The 26,467-nt window shown below is 34.8% G+C and overlaps 1 protein-coding gene across 1 annotated transcript in view; it reads right to left on the bottom strand.

Moving 5' to 3' along the window:
- DDX60 (DExD/H-box helicase 60) overlaps positions 1–26,467 on the bottom strand; it is a 116,586-nt gene that overhangs the window by 2,454 nt on the left and 87,665 nt on the right. The window contains exons 34-37 of the mRNA XM_080796705.1: positions 15,116–15,263; positions 13,285–13,427; positions 9,439–9,590; positions 1,766–1,828 (exon numbers count right to left, since the gene is read on the bottom strand). Coding sequence (XP_080652831.1) covers positions 1,766–1,828; positions 9,439–9,590; positions 13,285–13,427; positions 15,116–15,263 — 506 coding nt within the window. The remainder of the gene's footprint in view (positions 1–1,765; positions 1,829–9,438; positions 9,591–13,284; positions 13,428–15,115; positions 15,264–26,467) is intronic.

The raw sequence follows: 26,467 nt of genomic DNA, 5'->3' as shown, positions 1-26,467 counted from the left end.
TATACCCCACAGATATTATGGGACATGTATAAATTCTAACTCATTATTTTTGGTTCTTAGTCCTCCTCAAACTTCATCCTCACTTCTATATTTCTTAGGTATCCTTAACTAAGATAGAAACTTATTATCATCACGAACCACATGAACTTTATTGAAACTTTCTCTGAATTCTATCCCATAAGTATTTTTCTAACCACTCCTTTACATCATTACTTCTCTTTCCTTAATTCAGACTCACACTCACTCTCACTTGCATGGCTCTTATAGTCTTTGAGTCTCTGTCACATATATAAACATATATAAACCATATACATCTCTGTCACATATATAAACCACAGATCCATATCATACCTATGCCTATACACTGTCTACACATTATTCATAATATTAAGCCCACTCCATAATATGAGACTTAAGACCCTTTCCAATACAAATCCTAATTGCCTTCAAAGCTGCTTTAAGTAACTCAGTATCTTCCCCATCTCTATCACATCTCCCATATTCCCCATGCCACTAGAGTGAGATTGAAGCCTATCCCTGACATATCAGACCCTTTTTCATTTCTGTACTTTGAAAACGCTATTTCCTCTGCCCTATCCCTTAAGATCCTTTAAGACTTAGTGAAAAAATTACTTCATTTGAAAATCCCTCTCTGAATCCAAGGTTGCCTCATTATCTGTCATCCTAGCACTTACTGCCTTTTTAGTAGCTACAAGTCAGTTTCCTCACACTACACTGTAAGATTACATTTAAAGCAGGAAAAGATTTACTGATTCTCTATATATCAAATACTTAGAAGTATGTCTCAAACCAATAATACTCAATACTTTTCAGATGAATGAATGATATTTCTAGGATGAGATTTTCAGATGTTTCCAAAGTCTCAGGGGTTTCCTGGGATACTCTTGAATAACCATGAACCACTCAAGAAATACACTGTCTGGATATACTCAGGAAAATATCTAGGGCAGTTTCCTCTGTTCTAGCATCCCCAAAGTTTCATTCTTTGTATAAAACATCCAAACAGGTCTAATTAATCTCAAATCAAAAAATTAAAAACCAGTGACCTGATTAGCAAGAAATTCATGAAGAGATTCATGGCAAATTGCATGTATACATATATGTGATATAAAATATTGAAGTGCACACAAACAGGAGGCTTTAAGAAGATGTTTATTTAACCAGGCAACACTAGATGGGCCTAAGGGTGGACCTTGTAATAAACCCTTAGGATGGGTATATCCATAGAAAGTTTAGAGTTGTTTGAATCCCCACTGTACTCTGCTAAAGATGGAAACAGGAAGCCAACATGAGAGACCAGAGTCAGATAAAGCCTGGAAAAAAACACTATATAAAATAAAGCAAGAAAGTCCAGAATATGTAAGTTGATACAAACCAGGGACTCCATGGAGCCCTAAGGGATCTTCTGAAGTATCATGTATCTGACAAACACTGGTTGTAAAAACTGAGAATACTAGGATCTAGGAATTCTTGAGGCTTTTGAATATTGTCCTGCTGTTATGCAGTGCTTGAGGCTGAGGCTCTAGTCTGAATAAAACCTTATGTCAAATGGGCTTTGGAATTAATTCTATTATAGAACCAATGCAACAAGGTGTTGAAAAGATGCTCTGTAAAGTGTTTGGGTAGTTGAAATGTGTGACACCTAAGAAGCTCAAGGGCATTTTTAAATATAAGGTCAACATTTTTCAAATTACCATTAAATTTTTGGAAAATTTGAAATAAATATTTAAAATACATAACATACCTGATAGATTTAATGGTGAGTGCAAAATCTTTCAACAACTGATAAGCAGCTCCTTCATTTATCCTAAAAAAAATATGATTTTGAAATTTAATAGTATAAAAACATTAAAGAACTTGTCATACTGAAATGCTGGATTTGTCAATAATAAATTACTTTTGTATGTCATGACATATTTACTAAAAACTTTTTGCCACACATCCTAGATGATGATTCAATCAACAGGAATGACGATTCTGAATTCAAAAAAGTCGTAATTATTACAACCACACATAATCAATACACATAGAAGACTGACCATCTCAGAAGAAATCCAAAATAGGAAAGTTCAGCTCCAGAGAGTGAATGGGAGCTGGAGAATCAAAATGGAAGAATCAAATGAATTATTTACTAATGTCACAACTTAATTCACAATAATGAGTTATATTTTAAAAAATGATCAGAAATACCTAGGAAGACCCTAGGCTTGCTTCATCCCATGAACACAACTATATAACTATCAAAATATCCTAAATACCCCAGAAATCAACCTGAAGACTGACAGAACAAAGTCCACAACCGAAGGTAGATAAAAAACTACATTGAAGAAAGTAGGAAGTGCAGAGATGTGGTTTGGGAGAGAACTGCCCATTGCAGTGGGATAGGAGCCATAGAGGTGGAGCAGGGTAAAGACAGACTAGCACACAGTGGAGCATAAAGGGAAGATGATTCACCATAGCAACTGGCTTGGAAAATGAGAGGGGCTGAATATCATGAGTTCTTGCAACCAATGAGGCTTTAAAGGCTAGAATTTTTTTTTAATATTTTATTTATTTGACAGAGAGAAATCACAACTAGGCAGAGAGGCAGGCAGAGAGGAAGGAGGAAGCAGGCTCCCTGCGGAGCAGAGAGCCCGATATGGGGCTGGATCCCAGGACCCTGGGATCATGACCTGAGCCGAAGGCAGAGGCTTTAACCCACTGAGCCACCCAGGCACCCCCTAAAGGCCAGAATTTTAAAGGTCAGTGGGCTTGGCTTGGATATAGCCCAGGGTATCCGGACTTTTGGAGAAAAGGCAGGGCAAACAACCCGTGGATGTATAGTGTGGAAACAGCAATTGAAAGGTGGCTGTGGCATATAGTGCTCCGGAAGGTGATTTGTTCTTCTCGGAAAATGTCCCAGAGAGGTAGTGTTCACAAAAGACCTCTCTGTGAACAAAGAAACTGACCAGCACCACTTCCCTCCCCCACCACAACTAGCACAGGGCTAGTTGCAGGAACCAGTACCATGCCAACTGTCACTACCTAACTTGTTTATGCCAGGCTTGGTACCTGCCATGCTCTGGTGTATCCACCCTTCCAAATTATGCTTGCCTCAGTCCCAGCACTGTGGAAACTACCCCCTGAGGAGAGACCAGCTCAAACCCCTGCCTACACTGCAACTCCCAACAAGGAGTTCTATATAAGACCATTACCCTCAAAAACAGCAGAGGACCTGACTTTCCTGACACACAGTAGCTGACACAGAGACAGACAAAATGAGAAGACAGAGGAATTTGTCCCAAATGAAAGAACAGGATAAGGCCATGGCCAGGGATCTCAATGAAACAGAATTTAAAGTAATGATTATAAAGATACTCACTGGACTTAAGAATGGAAGACATGAGTGAGACCCTTAACACAGAGATAAGTAATAACATACCAGGAATAAAGGGCTCAGTAAATGAAATGATAAACACACTTGATGGAATGAACAGCAGGATGGAAAATCAGTGGAACAAATTAATGACCTAGAACTCATGGTAACAGAAAGTAACCAAACTGAACAAAAGAAAAAAAAGGAATTATGCAAAATAAGAAAAGACTTAGGGAACTCAGTGACTCTATTAAACGTAATAACATTTACATAATAGGAGCAACTGGGTGGCTCAGTCAGTTAAGTGTCTGTCTTCAGCTCACATCACAATCTCAGGGTCCTGGGATTAAGCCCCACATCAGGCTCCCTGATCAGTGGAGAGTCTGCTTCTTCCTCTCCCCATCCCCTCCACTTGTGCACATTCTCTCTCTCACTGTCTCAAATAAGTAAATAAAATCTTTATTAAAAAATTCACATTATAAAAGTCCTAGAGGAAGAAGAGGAAGAAAAGGGGACAGAAAATTTATTTGAAGAATAATAGATGAAAACTTTCCTAACAGGGGAAGGAAAAAGATATCCATATCCAGGGGGTACAGAAAACTCCCAACAAAATCAACAAAAGCAGATCCACACAAAGACATAATTAAAATGGCAAAATAAAATGATAAAGAAAAAAAATTAAGAGCAGCAAGACAAAATAAGGCAGTTACCTACAAGGGGAACTCCATAAGGCTATCAGGGGCTTTTTCAGCGGAAACTCTCCAAGCAAAAGAAAAAGGCATGACATATTTAAAGTGCTGAATGGGAAAAATATACAGCCAAAAATACTTTATCCAGCAATTCTATCATTCAGAACAGAAGAAGAGATAAAGAGTTTCCCAGGCGGGGGAAAAAAAAAAAAATTAAAGCAGTTCATGACCAACACACTAGCCCTCCAAGAAATATTAAAGGGGACTCTTTGGATGGAAATGAAAGACCAAAAGTGATAGTATGAAGGTAGGAAACACAAGAACAGTAAAAATGAATTCTTTCTGTAAAAGACCACCCAAGGAACTCACAAAATAGAAGTATGTAAAAGAAGGTATCTTATATCTAAAACATGGGGAGGAGAGGAGTAAAGAATGGTTCAAACCTAAATGACCACCAGCTTAATATAGACTGCTATATGCAGAAGATGTAACCTAATGGTAACCAAAAATCAAAAACAACTAATAAACATGCAAAAATAAAGAAAAGGAATCCAAATATATCACTAACGAAAACCAGCAAACCATGAAAGAGAGAAAGACAAGAAAGGATCAGAGAAAATCTTTAGAAACAACCACAAAACAAGTAATGAAACAGCAATAAATGTATATATCCACCAATAATTACATTGTATGAAAATGGATGAAACACTTGAATCAAAAGATACAGGGTGACAGAATGGATTAAAGAAAAAAAAAAAAAAAGACTCATCTATATGCTGCCTATAAGAGCATTGTAGCCCTGAAGACACTTACAGATTGAAAGTGAGGGGATGGAGAAACATTTACCATGCAAATGGTTGTCAAAAGAAAGCCAGACTAGCAATACTTATATTGGACAAATTAGATTTTAAAGCAGACAGTAACAAAAGACAAAGAAGGGCACTATATAATCATAAAGGGGAGAATCCAACAAGAAGATGTAACAATTGTAAACATTTATGCACCCAACATGGGAGCACCTAAATATGTAAAACAGTTAATAACAAGCATAAAGGAACTAACTGATAATAACACAATGATAGTGGGGGACTTTAACATCACACTTATAACAATGGCCAGATCATCTAAACAGAAAATCAACAAGGAAACAACAATGACTTTGAATGACACACTGGACCAGATGAATTTAACAGATATATTCAGAACATTCCACCTTAAAACAGTAGAATACACATTATTTTCAAGTACACATGGAACATTCTCCAGAATAGATGACATATTAGGCCACGAAACAAGCCTCAAGAATTCAAAAAGATCAAAATCACACCATACATCCTTTCTGTCCACAACTTCAAGAAACTAGAAGTAAGGGGCATCTGGGTGAGTCAGTGGGTTAAGCCTCTGCCTTCAGCTCAGGTCATGATCTCAGCATCCTGGGATCGAGCCCCACATCAGACTCTCTGTTCAGCAGAGACCCTGCTTCCACCCCTCTCTCTGCCTGCCTCTCTGCTTACTTGTAATATCTCTCTCTCTCTGTCAGATAAATAAATAAATAATATTAAAAAAAAAAGAAAGAAAGAAAGAAAGAAAGAAACTAGAAGTCAATCACAAGAAAAAATCTGGAAGAACCACAAATACATGAAGGTTAAATAATATGCTACAACACAATGAATGGGTAAACGAGGAACTCAAAGAATAAATTAAAAAGATATATGGGGGCGCCTGGGTGGCTCAGTGGGTTAAGCCTCTGCCTTCAGCTCAGGTCAATATCTCAGGGTCCTGGGATCGAGTACCGCATTGGGCTCTCTGCTCAGCAGGGAGCCTGCTTCCCACTCTCTCTCTGCCTACTTGTGCTCTCTCTCTGTTAAATAAATAAATAAAATCTTTTATATATATATATATATATATATATATATATATATATATAAACAAATGAAAACACAATGGTCCAAAATATTTGGGATGCAGCAAAAGTGGTTCTAAGAGGAATATTTATAGCAATACAGTCCCACCTCAATAAGTAAGAAGATTCTCAAATAAAAAAACCTAACCTTACATCCAAAAGAGTTAAAAATAACAAACAAAACCTAAAACCAGCAGAAGGAAAGAAATAAATGAAGATTAGAACAGAAATAAGTGCTATAGGAACTAAACAAACAAACAATAGAACAGATCAATGGAACCAGAAGGTGGCTTTTTGAAAAAAATCAATAAAACTGATAAACCTCTAATCATAAATTAGAGGGGAGAAATAACTACCAACACCAACAGAAATGCAAACAATTATAAGAGAATATCATAAAAAACTATATGTCAACAAATTAGACAACCTGGAAGAAATAACTAAATTCCTAGAAACATAAAACCTACCAAAACTGAAACAGGAAGAAATAGAAAATTTGAACAGACTGAATACCAGTAAAGAAATTAAATTAGTAATCAAAAAACTCCCCAAAAACAAAAGTCTAAGACTGGATGGCTTCACAGGCAAATTGTCCCAAACGCTTACCAAAGAGTTAATTACTATTCTTCTCAAACTATTCCAAAACATAGAAGAGGAAGGAAAACTTCCAAATTCATTCTATGAGGCCAGCATTACCCTGATCCAAAACCAGATAAAGACACTACAAAAAAGAGACCTACAGGCCAATATCTCTGATGAACATAGATGCAAATATTTTCAACAAAATACTGGCAAACTAAATCCAACAATACATTTAAAAACTCATTTATCTTGATCAACTGGGATTTATTCCTGAGTTGCATGGTTGTTCAATATTCACAAAGTAACCAATGTGATATTATCACATAAATACAAGAAAGGCTAAGAACCATATGATCATTTCAATAGATGCAGAAAAAAGCATTTGATAAAGTACAACATGCATTCATGATTAAAAAAAAAAAAACCCTCAACAAAACAGGGAACATACCTCAATATAATAAAGGCCATACATGAAAAACCCACAACTAATATCATCCTCATTGGGGACAAACTGAGTGTTTTCCCCTAAGGTCATAGCCACAGTAATCAGACAACAAAAACAAATAAAAGGCATCTAAATGTGTAAAGAAGAAGTAAATTTCACTATTTGCAGATGACATGATGCTATATATAGAAAGCCAGAAAGACCACTAAAAATCTGCTAGAACTGAAATATGAATTCAGTACAGTCACAGGATACAAAATCACTGTACAAAAATCTGTTGCATTTCTATACATCAATAATGAAACAGCAGAAAGAGAAATCAAGGAATCAATCCCATTTACAATTGCATCAAAAACAAAAGATACCTAGGAATAAACCTAACCAAAAAGGTGAAAGATCTGTACCCTGAAAACTATAAAATGCTGATGAAAGAAATGAAAGACGACACCAAGAAATGGAAAGACATTCCATACTCATGGAATGGTAGAACAAATATTGTTAAAATGTTTATACTACACAGAGCAATCTACAGATTCAATGAAATCCCTATCAAAATACAACCAGCATTTTTCACAGAGCTATAACAATCCTAAAATTTGTATGAACCACAAGAGACCCTGAATAGCCAAAGCAACTAGAAGGGAAAAAAAAAAAAAAAGTAAAGCTGGAGGCATCACAATTCCAAACTTTAAGTTATATTACAAAGCTGTAATGATCAAGATGGTATGGTACTGGCAGAAAAGAGACCCATAGATCAATAGAACAGAACAGAAAACCCAGCAAAGGACCCACGATTATATGACCAATTAATCTTTGACAAAGCTAGGAAGAATATCCAATAGAAAAAAGACCCATCACTTCAACAAATGATGTTGGGAAAACTGGACAGCAACATGCAAAAAGAATGAAACTGGAAGTGGTGCCTGGGAGGCTCCTTCAGATAAGCTGCTGCCTTGGGCTCAGGTCATGATCCCAGAGTCCTGGAATAGAGCCCCACATCAGGCTTCCTGCTCAGTGGAGAGTCTGCTTTTCCCTCTCCCTCTGCCCCTCTCCCTCCTCCTCTCTCTCTCTCACACACACTCTCTCTCTCTCTCTCTCTCTCTAAATGAATAAATAAAATCTTTAAAAAAAAAAAAAAGAACGAAACTGGACAACTTTTTTATACATATATAAAAATAAGTTAAAATGGATTAAAGGGGGCACCTGGGTGGCTCAGTGGGTTAAGCCTCTGCCTTCGGCTCAGGTCATGATCCCAGGGTCCTGGGATCGAGCCCCACATCAGGCTCTCTGCTTAGCAGGGAGCCTGCTTCTCCCCTCTCTCTGCCTGCCTCTCTGTCTACTTGCAATCTCACTCTCTGTCAAATAAATAAATGAATGAATAAATAAAGGATTAAAGACCTAAATATGAGACCTGAAACCATAAAAATGCTAGAAGAGAACACAAGCAATAACTTCTTTGACATTGAGTATAGTAGCTTCTTTCTAGATAGATCCCCTGAGGCAAGGAAAACAAAAGCAAACAAACTATTTGGACTATGAACTAAGTAGCTTCAGGGGCACCTGTCTGGCTCAGTTGGTAGAATGCAGGACTCTTAATCTCAGGGTTGTGAGTTCAAGCCTCATGTTGGGTGTGGAGCCTACTTAGAAAAAAAAAAAAAAAGTAACTTCTGCAGTGAAGGAAACAATCAACAAAACTAAAAGATAACCTAGGGAATAGAAGAAGATATTTCCAAATGACATATCTGATAAAGGACCCTATGCACAATATATAAAGAATTTATAAAACTCAACACCCAAAAAGCAGTTAGTCCAATTAAAAAATGGCAGAAAACCTGAATGGACATTTTTCCAAGAAGGACATACAGATGGCCCACAGACACATGAGGAGATGATCATCATTACTTTCCATCAGGGAAATGCAAATCAAAACTACAATGAGATATCACCTCATCCCTGTCAGAATGACTAAAATAAAAAAACACAAGAACACCGGTAGATGTTCATGAGGACATGGATAAAGGATAACCTTCCTACACTACTACTTCCTTACTGTTTTTGAAAATGATTTCCTTGCCAAAGAGCTAAAACAATTGTCTTATGCTCAGTCTTCAGAAGTGTGAGTTATATACCTTTTTATATACTTCTCACAGATAATGGTGAGTATGGTATTGTTACTATTTTTCAGTTTTTAAAATATCTTATAATCAATAAATAGGATCATAATAAATAAAAACACATCTGTGAAGTATGCAAATATACTTGCAGGGTACATCTTTAGGTCAAGTGAGTCACCCTAAGTTCCAAGATTATGCTGGTAAACCACAGGTAGAGGTAGAAATGAAAGAGAAAGATGGAGACACAGACATGAATGCAGATATGGACACAGAAAGGTAGAAGTTGAAAGATTAGGGGGGGTGGATAGGTGAAGATAGATAAAACATACCTGTTGTCCTGGACCAGTCCTGTCAAGGAACCATGTTTATAGAAATCAAGTGCATAAGCATTAAGTGGCATTCTTCTTCCTTGGTTATCAAATATCTGTGACCACAACACAGGAGCCTGATTGTGATTGATACCAATTGTGCGTAGAATGACCTAAAGAAACACAAATCTTTTTGTTATTTATGTGTAAAGAAAGTTTATGATTTCTTACATTGTGCTTTATAGTTCCTTTCTTTATTCAACTTTTTTGAAACACACTGTTCATGATGAAGTAAGAGGGTATCTTTCATACACAATGGGTTGGTGCTATCCTAAGCAAGTCTAGAAAATGACTTGGTACCACCTATGGACATTATTTCCTCACAGCATACTCAGCAATTTCAACTGTCCAGCCATGAGAATAATAACAAGAGTCACTAGGAAGAAAAGCTAATTTTAATTTTTTTTCATTTTCCTAATTGGTATAAGAGATATCTTGTAAACAGAGTATCAGAGATCTGGTGCCTTCTGAAGAATTCAACTCTAACAACTGCTAGAACCCAATTACCAGAATAAAAAGGAAGGGGAGAGAGAGATACAAGGAAAGAGAAGAAAAGAAAGAATAGCAAGTTAACAAGTCAATAGCCTTTCATGTCTGGTCATTTAATGAAAACTATACAGGGTCAATAGGAACTACTCTAATACACTAATTGGTAAACTACTTTCTCAAATGATTTGGTGATAGTGTGGAAAGTTCATTTATCACTATAAGTTCTTGGAATATTCTTATTCCATTATGATCCAGAAACCTGTTTGACCTCAAAAATCCAGAATATTTACATTCCAAGGAAACTATTGCACATGGGCACTAGATATTTGTAGCAGCCCTTTTTGTAACAGTAAAGAATAAAAACAAAAACAGTTTTTAAGAGGAAACCAGATCAATGGCTTGTTTTATATCCACACTCTGAAATGTTATGAAGCAGTGAAAATAAAATAGAGCTTCATCTGACAACATGAATGAATCTTGGAAGCAGACTGTTGAGTGCAAAGAGCAAAACAAAACAAAAGCAAAAAACAACATCCAGGAGACTAGAGTAAGTATTCTTTTACTTTCTATAAAAGTCAAAAGCAGCAAATATAAAAAGGAACTATGGAATATGATGCTTTTTTAAAGGAGAATTAAAAACACAAATTCAGGATAATTTATATCCTAGGGAAAGAGGAGAGACAAGGGAGTAAAATAGAGGAGGAGTACATGGGTCCTGAGTCCATGGGTTTTCATTTTAGTTTAATGCTTTACAGATTATCTATATGTTATTTAAAGATTATATGAATACCTATGTAGCATTACATTAAAATGTAACAAACAATAAAAGCAAAATAAGATTTGAGAGATTATAACTTACATTAGTAAAGTAAAATTGCATAAAGTGAGTTGGGTAAGGCAAAGGACATGTTGCCATCAAGGCGTACTCTAGAAATACTCATCGGTGCAGGATGCTTCAAAATAAATGATACAGAACCAGCTTCTTCTAACACACCAGCAGGAACAATGAAAAGTCTGTATTAGTGCCTGCTTTGTACCTTAAAGATCTCTTCTAATTGATGGTGACTACGTGGCAATAAGACACAGACACTATATCATAACTGTATTAGTGTTCCTCAAAAACCCCATGGAAAAATGTGCACATGGAAGGGAAACAAAAGTTAATGGTACCTACTAACCATAAGTTGAATTAATTGTAAAATAGAAAAAAAAAAGGAAATTATAATACTTACTAATTAATGTCTAGTTTTCAATGTGATTACCTACAAACTTCTTACAAAAGCAATTAATTATAATTATAGAAATAAAATACAGGGAAAAAGCTTCATAAAATTATTGATCTTATAAGCTAATTTCAGTCCTCTATTATTTCTATGCCAGAATTCCACATTCTCCCACATTCTATTAAGATACAACTCACATGAGGGTAAAGACCTGGAGCAGTGGTCTCTAAGTAATTTTTAAACCATGTACATTATAAATTTTTTAAAAAAGTCCTTTCTTGGGGCGCCTGGGTGGCTCAGTGGGTTAAAGCCTCTGCCTTCGGCTCAGGTCATGATCTCGGGGTCCTGGGATCGAGTCCCGCATCGGGCTCTCTGCTCAACCGGGAGCCCGCTTCCTCCTCTCTTTCTCTGTCTCTCTGCCTACTTGTGATCTCTGTCTGTCAAATAAATAAATAAAATCTTTAAAAAAAAATAAAAAATAAAAAAAGTCCTTTCTCATCTCTTTTTTCATGAATGCTTTTTTCTCATCTTATAAAACAAAAAGCTTCCTCAAATTTACTTGGGGTTTAAAAATGTACAGAGTAGCAACAAAGACCCATATTGCTTTCCTATTAAGAAAATGGGTGACTTAAAGACTAAGCAAAAAAATAACTTTTTTTCTTTTAAATTAGGTTGTTTCCAATTACTTGAATTCAACAAAATTGCAATGGATCTAATAAAGTTGTTAATTAAGAGATCATTAAAAATATGTTTGTGATAATAGACTGGTAGGTGATTTGGGGCAAACAGCTCAGAAAGAATTAGAAGAATTATGTATCACTGTTATAAAAGTTGTCCCATTCTGAGCTACTTCTCTGTTTGAAAGGCTTCTCAACATTCAAATTAAAATTTGAAGCTGGAACTGTCTCATTCTAAAAATAAGTAAATATTCATTCTTATTTATTGTACTAATTTAAAAGGAAACAGTTTCATCCATCCCATTAATACATTTCTAATATAACATTAATTTTATTTTTGGTAATTACTTCTCAAAATTTGTATTATATTTAAGTTTCTGCAATTAACAGGAAATAACCTGTTGTATACTATTGAAATAGCATTCTGTTTAAATTGAAAATGCATACTATTTAAGCTAAGAAATGTGATAGACAGGGTAGCTTAATGTTTAAAAATATATTACATTAAGGTAAAATTATGTGGCAGAATGTATAATCTAAATACAAGAGAAAAGAACTATACCAAATTTTAAATCATTAGAAATTTTATTCTTGCCTGTTTTTAACTTCATAATTATGAGTATTCAAATGCCTCAGCATTCAGATTCCATTTTATACATTAAAAATGATATGATGGCTTTATTTTAACATATCAAAGTTCATCTGAAGCTGGAAATTATATCATCAGAAATTATTAGAATTTGTGATAAAAATGTATGTGTCCATTTAAAATGCACAAAGGTCTATTTAGTTTTTCAAAATTCTTTTAAGTGATACTGGACTATTTTACATAATAGAGGACTGTCTGATTTGGGGCTAGAATAGAGTTGAAACCCTAGTGTCAAACCATAACATCAAATATAACAAAACTTATTTTCTTTCTCAAACTTTCTTTCTCAAACTTATTTTCTTTCTCAACTTTCTCAAACTTTCTCAAAATATAAATTAAATTTCTGTAAGTTTATTCCAACATTCAGTGAATTATCCAACATATTCCTAATGTGTCTAGTTCTTTGTACACCATTTTGGACATCAGTGACCCAGAATACATATGGGATTTACAACATCTATAGCAATACCAGGAAGGCCTCGAGATAGTTTTATGTGCTCTTTTCACAGCAAACTTGCATCAACCTACAAAGACAGAAGAAAAGTGGTGATACCTGGGAATTCTGTATAATGGAGCAGGGTCCCTCATGTCAACACTGAAAAACTGAAATCATATTGGCCTTCAGAGTACAATTTCCTGGATATTTCTGTTCATACACCTGAATTTTTTTTTTCAATTTGGGAAATTTGAACTCTTTCTAAACAGCATAGAAGTATGCATTCAATTCTTTCTTAAAGATCTTTAATGTATAAACCCCATTCCCACTTACATGGTTTGGAGTATTTGGTTGAAGCAAATCACCATCAGAGTTTCCAGAGAGACAAACAAATGGAGAAATAGCTACTCTTCCTTCTTTGCAGTTCATCAAGTGAGACACTAGTTCAGAGTCCTCACATTCTTTTCCTGTGAAATCTGGCCACAATAAGTTGGAATAGTTTAGCTTTTAAAAAATCAGCCAAATTTTTACGCTTTATGCACATACTCTAGACCATGTTACAATGGAGTAATTCAACTTTATAGGACCTATGACAGACTGGATGAGTATATCACATAGCATGAGTAGCATGGGGCACCTGGGTGGCTCAGTCAGTTAAGCCTCTGCCTCTGGCTCAGGTCATGATCCCGGGGACCTGGGATCAAGTCCCACATTGGACTCCTGGCCTAGTGGCAAGCCTGCTTCACCCTCTGCCTCCAGCTACCCCTGCTTGTGCGTGCTCTCTCTCTTTCTCTCTGAAAAATAAATAAAATATTTTTTTAAGTGAGTTGCACATCTTGGCACAGCATACATTCAATAAATGTTAGCTGTTAATGTTATCAATATTATGAAATTTGGTATTATGTTTTAGTTCCTTGATCAACAGGTAATAAAAGACTACCTTTAAATTGCATACTCTTTTAACACAGAATTATTGTTATTACCTTGAAGCTTTTTCCCACCAAACTTAGATCTGGCCTCACAATCATTCCAGAGAGGGTATCCCAAGAGGCCACTGTCAATGGGTTTGGAAATGGCATATGAGAAGAAATATTTTTTCCATTCCCATTCTTTTTTCTAAAGATTTTATTTATGAATTTGAGAAAGAGAGAGAGCACACGTGCACAAGCAGGAGGAGGGGCAGAGGGAGAAGCAGGCTCCACACTAAGCAGGGAGCCCAACATGGGACTCCATCCCTGAACTCCTGGATCATAACCTGAGCAAAAGGCAGATGCTTAACCAACTGAGCCACCCAGGCATCCCCTCTATTCCTGGTCTCAAAAAGCACCAGATTGTGCATTCAAAGGTGACTCTAATTTGTAATGAAGGCACTCCTATTTTGCCTCGTTTGGGATGCTCACAATGATCCACTGTTTTACTGTTTGCTTTTGTTCATGCTTCTTCCCACTTTAATAGGTCCAGGAAGTAATAGGCTCTGCTTCCTTTGTCCAATTGAAGATGTTAGGGTATAATAAAATTAGGAAATTGCTACCCATGACTCAACCCTTTCCTTTTATTCCAGTCAGCTTTTCTTGTTTATTTTCCCCTCAATTTCTATCCAATGACTTATGAAAAATAAGAGCAAAGATTAATGTGTTTACTATGTGCTAGATACTGTTTTAAGATATTCACATATATTAACTGAATTATTTAAAGCTCACCCAAACTAGGTTTGTAATGCTATTCTCTTTTTTATATAACTTTTGAGAAAATTGAGGCATGAATATGGATTATTGAAATAATATAGAATCTTGCCCAAGGTCTCCCTTCTAAGAATAGTAGAACCAGAGTTTGGGTTCAGGTAATCTTCCAAGTCTATACATATTTCCTCAAGAAAATGAGTGATAGAATGGTCTCTCATTTCTCTTCATTTCATAAATGTCCTTACTGCACTTTCCAGGCTTGCCCCAAAAGCAATCTTTAATCAAGATGGTTTATAAATGACTCTATTTATTTTTATTCTCCATTGCTCTTTTGACTTCTAAAAATCAAGAGTTTCCTTCTTTGGAAAGCAGATTTTTTTAAGGCATACTGATCCTTCCCAGGCTATTCTCTTCCTCTGGAAAAAATATTCTTTTATTTTTTTTCTTTAAATTGTTCCACAGTGGAACTAAGATATACTTACTTATTTTTGACAATGGGAGTTGATATTCCTCTTTCATATCAGCCAATTTGGAAACACTTAGTAGGAAGGAGGCAAAGGCTTTTGTAACATCCATGTTATACTCATGTAAAGCATCATTAAAATCCTCAGGGAGATCATCAAGGAACACCTAAATCATCAGGGAGATCATTAAGAACAATGGAAAGCCAAATAGTTTTTTAGAGAGATCTATATACCTTCCTTGAAAGGAAGAATAGCAAATAACACTGCAATATAATTCTGTAGTCATCTATTTATTCAATAATATAATTGTTACATTCTTTCATCTGTGGAATTGAAGTAAAATTCATTTTTTGTTTCTATGTGCATTTATAAAAACTAGTACACTTACTTAAAATTTTGCTTTCACACTACTTAACACCGTCTTTGGAAGAATGGCAAAGAACACTGCAATATAATTCTGTAGTCATCTATTTATTCAATAATATAATTGTTACATTCTTTCATCTGTGGAATTGAAGTAAAATTCATTTTTTGTTTCTATGTGCATTTGTAAAAACTAGTACGCTCACTTAAAATTTTTCTTTCACACTACTTAATCAACACCATCTTTTTTCCTTTTTAAAAATTTTTTATTTAAATTCCAGTATAGTTAACATCCAGTGTAATATTAATTCCAAGTGTACAGTATAGTGATTCAACACTTCCATACAACACTGACCATATTTCTTTAATAGACACCAGACACAGGACTTTTTATATCTTCCTTGGTTGGTTTTGGAAGGTTGCATTTTCTAGGAATATGCCCATTTTGTCCAAATAACAAAATGTAATGGCATAAATTATTCATAATACCCTCTTTTATTCTTCTCAATGTCCAAAGTAAGATCTGCAGTAATATCCCATTTTCTGTCCCAATATTTGTAAAATTTACCTTTAATTAGATTTTCTATTTTTTTTCTTTTCTGAGATTAAGCTGAAAAATTAAACCACTGATTTTTTCATCCTTTAATCTTTTTTAAGACATAATTATAAGCCTATAAATTTTGCTCTAAACATTGTATGAGTTACATCTTGTATTTGTACATTTATTGTTGTTTAATTAAAATATTTAAAGTTTCACTTTATTTTCATCCTATTTACATTTTGTCCAATGTATTTTCTTAATTTTTTACTTTTCTAAGAATTCTATTTGTTTTTTTAATTTAATTTTTTTCAGTGTTCCAAGATTCATTGCTTATGCACCACACCCAGTGCTCCATGCAATATGTGCCATCCATAATACCCACCACCAAGCTCACTCAACCTCCCACCCCGTCCCCTCCAAAACCCTCAGTTTGTTTCTGAGTCCACAGTCTCTCATGGTTTGTCTCCCCCTCCAATTTCCCCCAACTCACTTCTCCTCTCCATCTCCCCATGTCCTCCGTGTTATTCCTTATGCTCCACAAATAAGAAAAACCATATGATAATTGACTCTCTCTGCTTGACTTATTTCACTCAGCATAATCTCTTCCAGTCCCATCCATGTTGATACAAAAGTTGGGTATTCATCCTTTCTGATGGAGGCATAATATTCCATTGTATATATGGACTATATCTTCTTTATCCATTCATCTGTTGAAGGGCATCTTGGCTCTTTCCACAGTTTGGCGACTGTGGCCATTGCTGCTATGAACACTGGGGTACATCTGGCCCTTCTTTTCACTGCATTGGTATCTTTGGGGTAAATACCCAGTAGTGCAATAACAGGGTCATATGGTAGCTGTATTTTTAATTTTTTGAGGAATCTCCGCACTGTTTTCCAAAGTGGTTACACCAACTTGCATTCCCACCAAGAGGGTTCCCTTTCTTCACATCCTCTCCAACACTTGTTTCTTGTCTTGTTAATTTTAGCCATTCTAACTGGTATAAGGTGGTGTCTCAATGTGGTTTTGTTTGAATCTTCCTGATGGCTAATGATAATAAACATTTTCTCATTTGTCTGTTAAATATTTTCATGTCTTCTTTGAAGAAATATCTGTTCATGCCTTCTGCCCATTTTTTGATGTGATTATCTGTTTTTTGAGCGTTCAGGTGAGGAGTTCTTTATGGATCTTGGATATCAGCCCTTTGTCTGTAGTGTCATTTGTGAATATCTTCTCCCATTCTGTGAGTTGCCACTTTGCTTTGTTGACTGTTTCTTTTGTTGTGCAGAAGCTTTTCAGATACTTAATTGTGAAATTCACGAATCATAATTTCAGACAGAAGGTCTTAAGGGCAGCTAGGGGGAAGATATGCCTTACATACAGAGTAAAGACAATCAGAATAATGTCAGACCTGTCCACAGAAACCTGACAAGCCAGAAAGGGCTGGCAATACATATTCAGGATACTAAATAAGAACATGCAACCAAGAATACTCTATCCAGAAAGGCTGACATTCAAAATAGTTGGAGAGATAAAGAACTTCTAAGACCGGCAAGGTTTAAAAGAGTAGGTGGCACTACAAGAAATATTGAGGGGGATTCTATAAAAGAAAAAAGAACCCAAGAATGACATAGAACAGAAACTTATAGAGACAATCTATAGAAACAAGGACTTCACAGGCAACATGATGTCAATAAAAACTTATCTTTCAAAAATCACTCTCATCATAAACGATCTAAATGCTCCCAAAAAATGGCCCGGGGTTGCAGACTAGATAAAAGGACGGGACCCATCCATATGCTGTCTACAAGAGACACATTTGGAACCTAAAGATACATCCAGACTGAAAGTGAAGGGATGGAGAACCATCTTACATGCCAAAGGGCCTCAAAAGAAAGCTGGGGTAGTGATTCTCTTATCAGATAAATTAGATTTTAAGCTAAAGATAGTAGTCAGAGATACAGAAGGACACTACATCATTATTAAAGGGTCTATCCATCAAGAAGTTCTAACAGTTTATAAATATTTATGCCCCCAATATGGGAGCAGTCAACTACATAAGTCAACTGTTAACCAAAATAAAGAGTCATACTGATATGAATACATTAATTGTAGGGGATCTTACCATGCCACTCTCAGTAACAGATCATCCAAGCAGAAAATCAATAAAGAAACAAGAGCTTTGAATGACACATTGGACCAGATGGACCTCATAGATATATACAGAACTCTCCACCCTAAAACAACATAATACTCATCCTTCTCAAGGACACATGGAATTTTCTGCAGGATAGACCACATACTGGGTCACAAATAGGGCTCAACCAATACCAAAAGACTGAGATTATTCCCTGCATATTCTCACAATGCTTTGGAACTGAAACTCAACCACAAGAAAAATTTTGGGAGGAATTCAAACACTTGGAAGCTAAAGACCATCCTGCCCAAGAATGTTTGGATCAACCAGGAAATCAAAGAAGAACTTAAACAATTTGTGGAAACCAATGAGAATGAAGACACATCAGTCCAAAACCTATGGGATATGGCAAAGGCGGTCCTGGGGTGGGGGAATATATAGCCATCCAAGCCTCACTCAAAAAAACTGAAAAATCCTGAATACACCAATACTCTTTACACCTAAAGAACTGGGAAATCAACCCCAAATTAAGCCAACCCCCTGCCCAAGAAGGGAAATAATCAAGATTAGAGCAGAGATCAATGAGTTAGAAACTAGAGATACAGCAGAACACATCAACTAAACTAGAAGCTGGTTCTTTGGAAGAATCAATAAGAACAATAAACCACTGGCCAAACTAATCCAAAAGAAAAAAGAGAGGACCCAAATTAATAAATTATGAATGAAAGGGGGAGAGATCACGACTAATACCAAGAAAATAGAAACAATCATCAGAAATTATTATCAACAGTTATACGCCAGTAAGTTAAGCAACCTAGATGAAATAGATACATTTCTGGAAACCTATAAACTTCTAAAACTGAATCAGGAAGAAATTGAAAGCCTAAATAGACCAATATCTAGTAACGAGATTGAAACAGTGATCAAAAACCTCCCAACAAACGAGAGCCCAGGACCTGATGGATTCCGTGGAGAATTCTACCAAACATTCAAAAAACAGATAATACCTATTCTCCTGAAGCTGTTTCAAAAAATAGAAACAGAAAGAAAACTTCCAGACTCTTTCTATGAATCCAGCATTACCTTGATCCCCAAACCAGGCAAAGACCCCACCAAAAAGGAGAATTTCTGACCAATATTCCTGATGAATATGGATGCCAAGATTCTCAACAAGATCCTAACCAATATGATCCAACAGTACATTAAAAAGATTATCCATCAAGACAGGGTGGGATTTATCTATGGTATGCAAGGGTGGTTCAACATTTGCAAATCAATGTGATAGAACAAATCAATAAGAGAAGAGAGAAGAACCACATGGTCCTTTCAATTGATGCAGAAAAAGCATTTGACAAAATACAGCATCCATTCCTGATTAAAACTCTTCAAAGTATAGGGATAGAGGGAACATTCCTCAGCTTCATAAAACCTATGAAAAACCCACAGCGAATATCATTCTCAATAAGGAAAAGCTGACAGCCTTCCCTTTGAGATCAGGAACATGACAAGGATGCCCACTCTCGCCACTGTTGTTCAACAAAGTACTAGAAGTCCTAGCAACAGCAATCAGAAAACAAAAAGAAATAAAAGGTATTCAAATTGGCAAAGAAGTCAAACTCTCTCTATTCACAGATGACATGATAATTTATATAGAAAGCCCAAAGTTTCCACCCACCAACTACTAGAACTCATTCAGCAATTCAGTAATGTGGCAGGATACAAAATCAATGCACAGAAATCAGTTGCTTTTTTATACATTCTAACAATGTATTTGTATCAATGTATATGTATCAGTGTAATTATTCTAACAATGAAAATATAGAAAGGGAAATTAGAGAATCGATTTCATTTACTCTAGCACCAAGAAGCATAAGATACCTGGGAATAAACCTAACCAAAAAGGTAAAGGATCTGTACTTGAGGAACTACAGAACACTCATGAAAGAAATTGAAAAAGACACAAAAAAATGGAAAAACATTCCATATTCATGGATCAAAAGAATAAACATTGTTAAAATGTCTGTGCTGTCTGGAGCAATGTATACTGTCAATGCCATCCTGATCAAAATTCCACTGACATTTTTCAGAGTGCTGGAACAAACAATCCTAAAATTTGTATGGAACCAGAAGAGACCCCGAATTGCTAAGGAAATGTTGAAAAATAAAAACAAAGCTGACGACATCACATTGCCTGATTTCAAGCTTTACTACAAAGCTGTGATCGCCAAGACAGCATGGTACTGGCACAAAAACAGACACATAGACGAGTGGAACAGAGTAGAGAGTCCAGATATGGACCCGCAACTCTGTGGTCAAATAATCTTCGACAAAGCAGGAAAAAATATCCAGTGGAAAAAAGACTCTTCAATAAATGGTGCTGGGAAAATTGGACAGCTATGTATAGAAGAATGAAACTCGACCATTCTCTCACACCATACACAAAGATAAACTCGAAATGGATAAAAGACCACAGTGAGGCAGGAATCTATCAAAATCCTAGAGGAGAACATAGACAGTAACCTCTTCGACATCAACCACAGCAACTTCTTTTAAGACATGTCTCCAAAGGCAAAGGAAACAAAAGTGAAAATGAACTTTTGAGACTTCATTAAGATAAGAGATTTTATTTATATTCAAAAGGTATTTTATCACAGTAAGCACTACAAGTACAAATTTTTTTAAATCAGTGTTATAAGGCTTATAAGCAACTAATTAGGGCTCTGTCATACCACCCACACCCTCAGTCCCAGAACCATGTTAAACTCTCTTGCTACTTCTTTTGTTGACCTATGTATTTAGAAATGCATCTGTTTAATTTTCGGGCAACTCAGGAACTTCAGATTCTTCTGGTAAGTATTTACTTGGCATATCTATTCTTCTATCATTTTACCTTCAACCTTTCTGGGACCATATAGCTAAAATGTGATTTGTATAAACAGCATATAATTGTGGTTTTTTTCTTAATAATATCTAAAAATGTTAGTATTTTACCTGAAGTATTTAGTACATATATATCCAATGCAGTTACTTATGCAGTTGAGTTTTTATATACAACTTTAATATTTAGTTTCTATCCAGACCATATATTATATATTATTTTTCTCTGTTTTTGCCTTTTTTTTTAAATCAGGTTTTCTTCTTTTAACACTTGTTCACTATTTTGCTAGTCTTTATCCCAGAGAATACAAAATACATTTTTAATTTTCACAACTCTTAATAGTGTAAGAACCCTAAAATATTCAAGTATATTTACCCTTCCCAACACTTATGTTATGATTATCATGCATTGTAGTTTATATATATATAAAATATATTTTATAATTATTTTTAGATACAGTAAATATTTATTTATATCTACCCACACATTATCCTTTCTAGTATACTTCATGACCTGTTACATCTTCAAGTCTCCCAAGTTAGATTTTTTTGTCTGCCTAAAATATATGATATTTCTTTTAACACATATACAAGAAACAGTTAGAACTAACAAACAGTAACAGCAAAGTTGGAGGATACAAGATCAACATAAATAGTTGTGTTTCAAAAAAAATGTATTTCTATACATAAAGTAAGTATCTGAAAAGAAAACTAGGACAATCTCATTTGTGATAGCATCAAAAAGAATAAAATATTTAGGTATAAACTTAACAAAGGAGGTAAAAGATCTCTTCACTAAAAAGTATAAAACACTCATAGCATGAAGGACATTAGGGGAAGGAAGGGGAAAATGAAGGGCGGGAAATGAGAGGGAGAGAAGAACCATGACAGACTATGGACTCCAGGAATCAAACTGAGAGTTTTGGGGAGGGTGTGGGATGGGTGAGCCCAGTGATGAGTATTAAGGAGGGCATGTATTGCATGGAGCGCTGGGTATTATATGCAAACAATGAATCAAGGAACACTATATCAAAAACTAATGATGTACTGTATGGTGACTAGCATAACCTTAAAAAGGAAAAGAAATAAAATTTTAAATAAACATCCAAAAAAATAAATAAATAAAGTGATAGTCCAGGTTAAAGTTAAAAAAAGAAAAAAAATTCATGAACAAAATTACAGCAGACACAAATAAGGCAAAGGAATGCCATGTTCATAGATTAAAAGAATAATTACTAATAAGATATCAAAAATATCCAAAGTGATCTATAGGTTCATTGCAATTCCTATCAAAATCTCATGGCATTTTTTACAGAAACAAAAATCAATCCCAGAATTCATCTGGAATCACAAAATACCCTGAATCGTCAAAATAATCTTGGCGGGGAGGGGCGGAATAAAGCCAGAGGAATCACATTTTGTAATTTTAGAACACATTATAAGGGTACAGTAATTAAAACAGTATTGTATCAGTGTCATGAAAGACATATAGACTAATGGAACAAAATAGAGTCCAGAAATAAATCCAAGTATATATGGTCAAAAGATCTTTGACAAGGGTGTCAATAACATACAATGGGAAAAGGATGATCTTTTCAACAAATGGTGTTGGCAAAATTTGATAAACACATGTAAAAGAATGAAATTGACCCTTACCATACACTGTACATAAAAACAAACTCAAATGCATTAAAGAATTGAATGTAAGACCTGAAACTATAAAATTCATAGAAGAAAATATAAAGACATTGGTCTTAGAAATGATTTTTTATATGACACTAGAAGCACAAGCAACAAAAATGAAAATAAATAAGTAGGACTAAATCAAACTAAAACATTCTGCATAACAGAGGAAATAATAAAGTGAAAAGACATTTTCAGAATGGGAGAAAATATTTCTAAGTTAACTACCTGGTAAGGGGATAATATCCAAATATATATATAAATCTTCTACAACTCAATAGCAAAAAAATTTAAAAAATGGGCAAAGGACTTGATTAGACATTTTTCCAAAGAAATCATGCAAATGACCACTACGTGTATTAAAAGTTGCTCAACTGCACTAATCATTAGGGAAATGCAGATGAAGCCCACATTAGATATTGTCTCCTACCTGTTAGTATGGGTATTATCAAAAAATCAAAAAGGTAAATGTTGAGGAAAATATAGAAAAATTAGAATCCCTGTACACTCTTGGTAGAAATATACACTGATGCAGCCACTATGGAGAACATTTAGAGTTTTCCTCAAAAAATTAAAAATAGAACTACCATATGATCCAGCAATCCCATTTTAATGCATATATCAAAAGAATTGAAATAAGGATCTTGAAGAGATATCTGTACTCCCTTGTTCACTTCAAAACTATTCACAATAAGCTAGATATGGAAACAACCCAAATCTCCATCAAGAGATGAATGGATATGGTAATGTGGTATATACATACAACAGAATATTATACTACATTTAAAAGGAAGGAAATCTTTTCATTAGCAAAAACATGGATGAACCTAGAGGATATTATGCTAAGTAAAATAAGCCAGTCACAGAAGGACAAGTAATTCATGATTTCATGTAACGGAATTTATATCTTATAAATTCTACTTATATTCCACTTATATCATAAATGGTTAAACTCATAGATGCAGAGACTAGAATGGTGACTCCCAGGGCCTGGGTGGTGGAAGAAATGGGGAATTGTTTTTCATTGGATATAAAGTTTCTCTTATGCAAGATAAATAAATTCTAGAGATCTACTGTACAACAGAGTACCTATAGTTAATAATACAATATTGTTAAGTTTAAAATACATGAAGAGGATAAATCTCATGTTCAGTGCTCCTACCAAAAAAAAAAAGCCACCCTACAAACAAGGAATATGAGATATGATGAATATATGTCATACCTGGGTTGTAGTGATGATATCATGGATATATGCATATGTCCAAACTCATTAAGACATATATATTAAATGTGTGCAACTCCTTGAATATCAGTTATACCTCAGTAATAATAAAGTTAAAAAGTAAAGTAGATTTATGCATACCTTCCTGATGTGTTATTAAATCAATCACAATATATTTACCCTATTTTAAATTATGTTTAAAACATATGCAAAATATATGTATATATTTATCTATGAAAATAGAGTAGGATGAAATTTTTGCCCATTTTCTTCTAGCTTCAATTATTTTGGTTAAAAAGTCAGCTATCAGTATCAGTGCTTTTTTCAAGGAAATGCCTTTTTCAGCTCTAGCTGCTTTATGATTTTCTCTTTGTTTTTGACTTTCAGTAGTTTTAGTTTAATGTTTATATTTATCCTTCTTGAAGTTGACTAATAAGCTTTTGGAACTATGGAGTGCTGCCATTATCAGCTTTAGAAAATTCCCAACTAGAAGAATTTTGAATACTCTTCTGCTATTTTCTTCCCTCCTTTTCTTAATAGACTCCCATTACATAACATTAAACCTTTTGACTATAATCCATATTTCTCTTATGCTATCTGCCTTCAATTTTTTTCTCTCTGTGGTATAGTTTGGGTACTTTCTGTTGAGCTGTCAGCTCATTGATTCTGACTTCTGATAGGTATATTCTGATCAGATATTATATTTTTCAATTCTGACATTTCCATTTAATTATGTGGTAAAATTCTAATTATCTGGTGAAATTCTCTATCCTTCCACGAATTTTTTCTATCTATCTATCACTATCTCCTATTTTCTAACACTTCTCCTATTTATCTATCACTTTTCCTATTTTCTTGAACATATTAATCATACTTAAATTCTTTGTCTCTTAACTCTAATATCTGAATCATCTGTGTCTACTACTATTGCCTGCTTTTCTTTCTGCCAATTGGTCATATATTCTTGTTTATTCACTTTTTTAGTTCTGGGATTTTTTTTCCAACATAAATTGTTTACAAAAGGACCTGATAGGCTTCAAATGATATTATCTTCCACCAGAGTGAGTTTTCCCATTTTTGTGCCTGGTTACATGATTGAATAGGTGATCACTTTAGTCCAAATAGAGATTAAAGTGGTATTGTTGGTATTGCTAGTATAGTTTTCCAGTTTTATTAAGTTTCCGTCTATACCTGACTTAACTCTGTTCTTGAGTCATGATTCTATTGGGACTTTGAGTATGAGGCTGGTGGGACTTGTTTTCTCAGTCCTAAAAGACTGCCAAAGACCTACCTCTTTACTACAGAGCTTCCTAACCTTCCACATCTTCCAGTTCTAAAAGCCTTCAAAAATGTCTTGAGGGGCATACAAGCCTACGAATAAGTGCTGAACCTTCCTTTTAGTGGGTTTTTACTTAATAAATGCCACAAGATTGCAAAAATTTGGTGTAGTAATCCAACATTTCATGCAGACCTGGTACTCGGTAAACATTCTCAATAAACTCATAGGAACACTATGTCTCCCACATTTCTGTCACTCTAGCCTCATGTGGTCACTAAAAGCTTTAATAATTGTTTTAATCTCAGAAGCAGCTCTCTGTACATGCTAAGTAATATTTTCACACCATGTTCAGAATCAACAAATTCTTTGGTAAGAAGCCATGATTAAAGATTCCCATTACATCATTAGTAAGTTCTTGCCATTTTACAATTTTAGACAGTCAAATCCTCATTGTTTCCACAGCTCTCTGTTGCAACACAAGTGATAAGCATCTACTATATCCTACCTGAAAGTGCGCAAATTTCCAATAACCTTTAAAAAAGAGAAAAAGAAAGAGACTGGCAGACGGCGAGAAAGACAGGAGGTCTCCATGCAAAACCTTCCTTTAGTGTATATCTTTATGATGTCTTTCTTTGTGAGGATTTAGATACTGAATTCTTAAGTTAAATATGAATTATTTAAACAAAACAAATAATACTTCAAGAGTGTACATGTGATAAAAAAAATGTGAAGATGATAGGTCAATGACTAAAGTTATGTTCATTGGTCAAGAGAACCAGTGAGGGCTGATTTGTAATTTGACATTGTGGAGTTAGACAATATAGATTAACTCATCTCTTTTTGTTCCTCGTCACCTTTTACTAAGGTTATTTAGTATAACCCACCTATCCCACTTTCTCAGATTCCAGTGGGGTATATTAGTAACAGTATTTGATGTTCATTTAATAATAGCAAATCCTGATCAAAGAATATATTGCAAATAAAATTGGAAAAGAGTTTTCCTGCTTTTATTCTATATGAGTCAAGGAATTATTTCCTTAATGACTATTCTAATGTTTTTTCATTGAGGACATTATAGTTCACAACATACACTTCTTGCCTGTAACCCTACCTCCCAAGGTAAAAAGACCCTAAGGGAACTATAGATTCAATGATAGGAACAATTTGTTCATTTACTGTGTAATTATCTACATTTAGTTCTTTAGCCACTGAATGCTATAATTTGACAGAGTCATACAATCAAATGGAAAACACGGGCAAAATTTTTTAC

This window comes from Martes martes, assembly GCF_963455335.1.
Source record: "Martes martes genome assembly, chromosome: 2".
Classification (NCBI taxonomy): domain Eukaryota; kingdom Metazoa; phylum Chordata; class Mammalia; order Carnivora; family Mustelidae; genus Martes; species Martes martes.
This window is presented reverse-complemented; position numbering and strand designations above follow the sequence as displayed.